At 45.3% G+C, this 7,366-nt stretch overlaps 1 protein-coding gene across 1 annotated transcript; it reads right to left on the bottom strand.

Annotated features, from left to right (window-relative positions):
- On the bottom strand, window positions 1-6,841 carry LOC140727350 (interferon alpha-17-like). The gene is made up of 4 exons (XM_073044624.1): window positions 6,747-6,841; window positions 5,892-5,981; window positions 239-478; window positions 1-124 (listed from the first exon to the last, which is right to left on the bottom strand). The coding sequence occupies exons 1-4, from the start codon at window positions 6,804-6,806 to the stop codon at window positions 26-28; spliced, it is 489 nt and encodes a 162-aa protein (XP_072900725.1). The 5' UTR covers window positions 6,807-6,841; the 3' UTR covers window positions 1-25.
- Window positions 6,842-7,366: the final 525 nt, after the last annotated feature.

The raw sequence follows: 7,366 nt of genomic DNA, 5'->3' as shown, positions 1-7,366 counted from the left end.
TTATGAAATTGACTCTGGAAAATCTTCAGTGATCTCTGCTGATTTTTGCCATAATGAGAAGGAGCTGTTTCAAATTCGTCATGGTCTCAGTGCGGGTTGTCTCCCAGGCACAGTTGCTGAATCCCTAAAAGGGAGGACAAAAAGGCAAATGTACTCAATAGTGAAAAATTAGATAATGAACAAGTATAAAGTAGATAAATAAGTGTATTGGCAGGCACATGTTTTAATATCAATATACCTTCTGTTTCAGAAACTCTCTCAATTTCTGGAAGTATTTAAGAATTGCGGAATTCTTCCTTGGCCTGGACTCTGAGCCTGGTTTCCGGACACAGACATCCAGCACTCTGAGCTGCCGATCCAAGAGAAGCTGGAGGAGTTCCACTGAGCTCTGGACCCAGCTGACTGAGCTCAGATTCATACTGTAGATCCTGCGGAGGTGATGCAGGGTCTGATGGACAATCCAGATCCGGTCCTGGGCCTGTGCAAAACACACATGGGGACATAAGTAGGGCCGTGGTCTCACAAACGTTTAGAATTAGAACAGAATGTTTATGAGTTTTAGTACAAGACAAAATCAAACATCAACTTAAAATATACAGACCGCAAATGGAGGGCTACTAACAACTGTGAATTGAAGGCCACATCATTGGCAGTTTCCGTCTACAGCTAGAGATTTCAACAGGGAAAGAGCAATGAACCACACGGATGAAGAAGAAGACGCTTGACTGAATGAGGGAATGGCATCAATGCCACAGGATGCTACTTACACAGAGACTAGAGTCTGCTCTCCTTTCACCAGAAATAGTGAGGGGGAGAGTTTATAGAAATCAACAATCTCATAAAGGGGGGAATCAAGGAGGTGAAACAGACAGTCGTCTGAATGGGTTGTTAAAAAGATTAAACAGTAACTTATAAAGACAGTGGCATAAACAGTTGCATGTTAACTTTGCAAACACTAGGAAAGCTGCAGATGCTGGAAATTCAAGCAACACACACAAAATGCTGGTGGAACACAGCAGGCCAGGCAGTATCTATAGGGAGAAGCACTGTCGACGTTTCGGGCCGAGACCCTTCATCAGGACTAACTCAAAGGAAAGATAGTAAGAGATTTCAAAGTGGGAGGGGGAGGGGTAGATCCAAAATGATAGGAGAAGACCGGAGGGGGTGGGGTGAAGCTAAGAGCTGGAAAGGTGATTGGCAAAAGGGATACAGAGCTGGAGAAGGGAAAGGATCATCGGGCGGGAGGCCTAGGGAGAAAGAAAGGGGGAGGGGAATACAAGAGGGAGATGGAGAACAGGCAAAGAGTGATGGGCAGAGAGAGAAACAAAGAGTGGGTAAGAAAGGGAGGAGGGGTATTAACGGAAGGTAGAGAAATCAATGTTCATGCCATCAGGTTGGAGGCTACCCAGCTGGTATATAAGGTGTTGTTCCTCCAACCTGAGTGTGGCTTCATTTTGACAGTAGCGGAGGCCATGGATAGACGTATCAGAATGGGAATGGGACATGGAATTAAAATGTGTGGCCACTGGGAGACGCTGCTTACTCTGCACCTACACACCTATGCTCTGTCCACCAGAGAAAGCAGGATCTCCCAGTAGCCACACATTTTAGGTGAAGTGGTTAGGGGAATAGATGACAGGTGACTATGGGAATGGGAACTTTTTAGGGGTGTCTTGTAATGTGAGCTGAGGTGTCCTATGTCTGCACCCTGTGGTACCTGATGCCCAATGGCCATCACACATTTTTAAGATAAGCAGATCATAGGCATCTTCTACACTTCAGAACTTGAGTAGAGGCAAATAAAAGTCACAGAAAAAAAGGTGCTGGGGTCCTCTCAGTCCATACCACCCATCAAGCAGCCACCTAAAGAAATCTCATTCAGAGTGATTGGGGCAGTGGTTGTAGAAGGGAGATGCAGCCTGGAGAGAAACTGCGAGGCAGCAGAGGCAGTTAGTCAATAGCAAAGAGTCAACCCTTTCATTTCTTCTACCAAAGTGCATGAACTATACTCTCTGAGACTGTATTCCATCTACCATTCCTTTGCCCATTCTCCTAATCTGTCAAAGTCTTTCTGCAGCCTCCCTATTTCCTCAAAACTTCCTACCCCTCCACCTTCAAATTGCCTGCAAACTCTGTAACAAAGCCATCAATTCCATCATCTAAATCATTGATATATAACGTAAAAAGAATCGGTCCCCAACACAGACCTTTGTGGAACACCACTAGTCACCGGCAGCCAACCAGAAAAGGATCCCTTTATTCCCAGTCTTTGCCTCCTGCCAATCACCCATTGCTTTATCCATGCTAGAATTTTTCCTGTAATACCATGGGCTCATAGCTGGTTAAGCAGCCTCATGTGTGGCACTTTGCCAAAGGCCTTCTGAAAATCCAAGTACACCACATCAACCAACTCTCCTTTGTCCATCCTGCTTGTTACTTCAAAAAATTATAACAGATTTATCAGGCAATATTTTCTCTTGAGGAAACCATGCTGATTATGGCAAGTACGCTAAGAACTCATCTTCTATAATTCGCTCCAACATCTTCCCAGGCACTGAGGGCAGTCTGACTGGCCTATAGTTTCTTTTCTTCTGCCTCTCTCCCTTCTTGAAGAGTGGAGTGGCATTTGCAAATTTTTAGTCTTCCAGAACCATTCCAGCATCTTGTGATTCTTGAAAGATCATTACAAATGCCACCACAATCTCTTCAGCCACCTCTTTCAGAACTCTGGGGTGTATATCATCTATCCCAGGTTACTTATCTACCTTCAGACCTTTCAGTTTCCCAAGAACCTTCTCTCTAGTCATGGTAACATCACACAATCTTCATGATCCCTGACACCTGGAAATTTTACCATACTGCTGGTGTCTTCCACAGTGAAGACTGATGCAAAATACTTACTCAGTTCATCCGCCATTTCCCTGTCCGACATTACTATCCCTCCAGCATCGTTTTCCGGTGGTCCAATATAGAACCATAGAACCATAGAACATTACAGCACAGAAACAGGCCCTTCAGCCCTTCTTGGCTGTGCTGAACCTTTTTTCTGCCTAGTCCCACTAACCTGCACCTAGACCATATCCCTCCGTACACCTCTCATCTATGTACCTGTCCAAGTTTTTCTTAAATGAGCCCGCATTTACCACTTCATCTGGCAGCTCATTCCACACTCCCATCACTCTCTGTGTGAAGAAGCTCCCCCCCCCCCCAATGTTCCCTGTACACTTTTCCCCCTTCACACTTAACACAAGTCCTCTGGTTTTTTTCTCCCCTGCCCTCAGTGGAAAAAGCCTGCTTGCATTCATTCTATCTATGCCCATCATAATTTTATATACCTCTATCAAATCTCCCCTCATTCTTCTATGCTCCAGGGAATAAAGTCCTGACCTATTCAACCTTCCTCTGTAATTCAGTTTCTCAAGTCCCAGCAGCATCCTTGTAAACCTTCTCTGCACTCTTTCAACCTTATTAACATCACTCCTGTTATTAAGTAACCAAAACTGCTCACAATACTCCAAATTTGGCCTCACCAATGTCTTTTGCAACCACACCATAACATTCCAACTCTTATACTCAATACTTTGACTTATAAAGACCAATGTACCAAAAGCTCTCTTTACGACCCTATCTACCGGTGATGCCACTTTAAGGGAATTATGTATCTGTATTCCCAGATCCCTCTGTTCTACTGCACTCCGCAGTGTCCTACCATTTACCTTGTATGTTCTATCTTGGTTTGTCCTTCCAAAGTGCAATACCTCACAGTAAACTCCATCTGCCATTTTTCAGCCCATTTTTTCAGCTGGTCAAAATCCCTCTGCAAGCTTTGAAAACCTTCCTCACTGTCCAATACACCTCCAATCTTTGTATCATCAGCAAATTTGCTGATCCAATTTACCACATTATCATCCAGATCAATGATATAGATGACAAATAACAATGGACCCAGCACTGATCCCTGTGGCACACCACTAGTGACAGGCCTCCACTAGTAGAGTAGCAATCCTCTACTACCACTCTCTGACTTCTCCCATTGAGCCAACGTCCAATCCAATTTACTACCTCACCATGTATACCTAGCGACTGAATCTTCCTAACTAACCTCCCTTGCGGGACCTTGTCAAAGGCCTTACTGAAGTCCATGTAGACAACATCCACTGCCTTCCCTTCATCCACTCTCCTGTCTCTCTTTATTGCACTTTATATATCTGGAGAAACTTTTGATCTCTTCTTTAATATTATGGGCTAGCTTATTTCTTATTCCATCTTTACCTTCTTAATGACTTTTTTAGTTTCCTTCTGTTAGTTTTTTAAAAGCTTCCCAATCCTCTAACTTCCCACCAATCTTTGTTCAATTATATGCCCTCTTTTTGGCTTTTATGTTGGCATTGATTTCTCTTTTTCGCCACAGTTGTGTCATCTTTCCTTTAGAATACTACTTCCTCTTTGGGATGTATATATCCTGGGCCTTCCAGATTGCTTCCAGAAATTCCAACCATTGCTGCTCTGCTGTCATCCCTGCCAGTTCTTTTCCAATCGATTTTGGCCAACTCCTCTCTCATGCCACTGTAATGCTGATACATCCGAAGCTTCTCCTTTTCAAATTTCAGGGTGAATTTTATCATATTATGATCATTTTCCCAGATAGGTTCTTTTACCTCGAGCTCTCTAATCAATTCTGGTCCTTTGCAACTCACCCTATACAGAATAGCTGATACTAGTCAGCCCAACCACGAGCTGCTCTGAAAAGCCATCTCGTAGGGCCAGGCACTCGAGAAATTCTACCTCCTGTAATCTAACACCAACCTGATTTTCCCAAACCACCTGTATATTGAAGACCCCCATGACTGTTGTAACATTGCCCTTTTGGCATGCATTTTCTATCCTCCATTGTAATTTGTAGGCTAGAACCGTACTGCTGTTTGGGGGTCTGTATACAACTCCCATCAGGGACTTTTTACCCTTGCAGATCCACAGCTCTATCCACAATGATGCAACACCTTCTGACCCTATGCCACCTCTTTCTGAGTATTTACTGACTATGCCAGCAGGTAAACAAATCTCAGGATTGTAAATCGTGAAATATATCTATTTTGATAATAACTTTACTTGAACTTCGAACAGATATTGCGAGAGTTTCTGTCTTAAGATGTTTGTTCCAAATTCCATCTATGAATTGTGGATTTTTTCCTGCTATCCTGTACTCCAAAGTTTTGCATTCAATCTATAACATTGGTCATAAAAGTCTATTCCATGTGGAAAGTTTATAGATGTCTACAATCATAGAACCACGTGATATGGCACATCACTGTCCGGTCTCCTCTCAGCTTTTATCTCCTTGATACCGATGGGCCAGCTATAATGTAAAATAATTTAACGAGAAACCTCACAATTCTTCAGCGCAAGTCATTTAAAGTGAAGTAGGTGGTTCTATCACCAATGAAGCACGCGGGTAGTGTGATGATCTGAGAGGATGCAAGTATTTCCTGTGATCAACAGAACTCGCAATGTTACAGGGGTGTGGGGTAGAGAGAGGAACACACAGGGAGGGAGAGGAAAAAGTAGCAGAAGGTGATAAAGGTGGACGCGTTTATTTGTGACAGATGCATGTGAAATGATGAGAGGGAATTGGGTACAGAGAGTGAATTACCCGTGAGTGGGACAGAGAGAGAGGGGGGAGCAGTGTGATAATTGAAATGACATCTATTCCGTGTGAATGGGGTCCTGAAACTCAGAGTGACAGAGTCAGAAAATGAGAGTGACATGGAGAGAAAGAATTCATATTCTGATATAGTCAAATTATTTGGATAAAGTTCGGATCCGATCCTTCGCATTACGTAACATAGTGTCTCGAATTAATGACATTAAAGTAAAATGCAGTGTTTACTCACATGAACCTCCGCTGAAAGTTTCACCAGCTCCAAGGGCTTGGTTTTCAACGACAGCCTCTCAGTCACACACTGTCGAGGGAGGCGGCCACCCTGAGACAGAAGATATCAACGTTACTGACAATCTCCACACACAGAAACACCGGAGAACAGACTCTTTGAAATCACCTGATCGGTAACAGCAAACAGCCCGGGGACTGTCAGGACCGGTCTCTGGGAGCGGGTTCAACTCACCATTTCTTTCAGTTCGCCCAGAGTCTCTGTGTTGAGAACTCGCAGTAACTGTAACCTCTCACAGCCCAGGGTCAGGGTCACGGTCAACAACAGCCACACACTGCAAACTCTCCAAACACGGCCCAATGCCATCTCCACCCAACACTGAATAAAGCACCGATCTGAGACCAGAATCAGCTCCGAAAACGGGTCTTGTTCGCCGAATGGAACTCTCGATATGGAAATGCCACGGCTTGTGATCCGGGAGCGGACGCCGGTGCTGCCGAGACCCGTGTCTGGGGATCGTGTTGTGAGCTCTCTCTGCCATGCTGCCGGATTTTATATCTTAAAATCCGAAAACGGGTGACATTCGAAAAGTGAAATGACTGCGGGATATTTGGGAACGCGTCGGGAGAGAGCGGTCTCCGCTCTGAAGTAAGGAATCTGAAAGCGAGAGAGTCCAGCTGCAGCGACGGGAAAATCCGCCACCGGAGAGAGCAGCAGCGCTCAGGCTCTTGGTGCGATCGTTCAGTTCGGGGGGTCCAAGGTGTTGTGGAGGGTGGGTCGAGTTTGGCAAGGGACGTGGTGGGGTGAGGACGTGACTGTGTCGGTGCATCCGTCGGGGCTGCATTTTATCAGGGTTACCGTAACACTGCATCTTTCAGCGCTGATCTTCTCTGTTACATCCAACTGCAGTGGTGCCATATCGCAGGGTGGTCAGTGCAGAGCGCCCGGGACACGTCCTTCTGGTGGCGACTGTGCTCGCTATGAAGATGGTCTGGTGTCTGGGTTCTTTACAGAAGACACTTCGGCGTTTCTTTCGTCTCCGGATCGGACGGCGATTCCGATGCCTGCTCTCTCTGCGGGTTAGTCTCCAGCTCAGCTTGCAGCTGCGCGGCAAATTCACCCGAAACTAAAGTGTCCCAGGGTAAAGGTGACGGTTCGTCACTTCCGAAAGTGGGCGTGTTAATCAACAGGAATGAATCGGCAATAAAACCTCAGAAGCGAGGACATCTACTTCCTGATTAAGTGCTGGAGTCCTCGGAACAGGGGGTTCTATCTCATTCGTATGGTTTTCGTCACTATCTAGCGCGGGAGTTCTCTGATATTACACTGGTTGAAGTATATATTCCCACCCCAGGCAGATGTCAAATTAACACCGGAGGGATTGAGCTCCGTGATTAACTGGCCTCCCCAATGCCTTCCTCAGTATCGAAGGGCACTTCAACCAGTTTAGCTTGAAGGAGCCTCTACCGAACTACTGC

This window comes from Hemitrygon akajei, chromosome 5 (assembly GCF_048418815.1).
Source record: "Hemitrygon akajei chromosome 5, sHemAka1.3, whole genome shotgun sequence".
Taxonomy (NCBI): domain Eukaryota; kingdom Metazoa; phylum Chordata; class Chondrichthyes; order Myliobatiformes; family Dasyatidae; genus Hemitrygon; species Hemitrygon akajei.
This window is presented reverse-complemented; position numbering and strand designations above follow the sequence as displayed.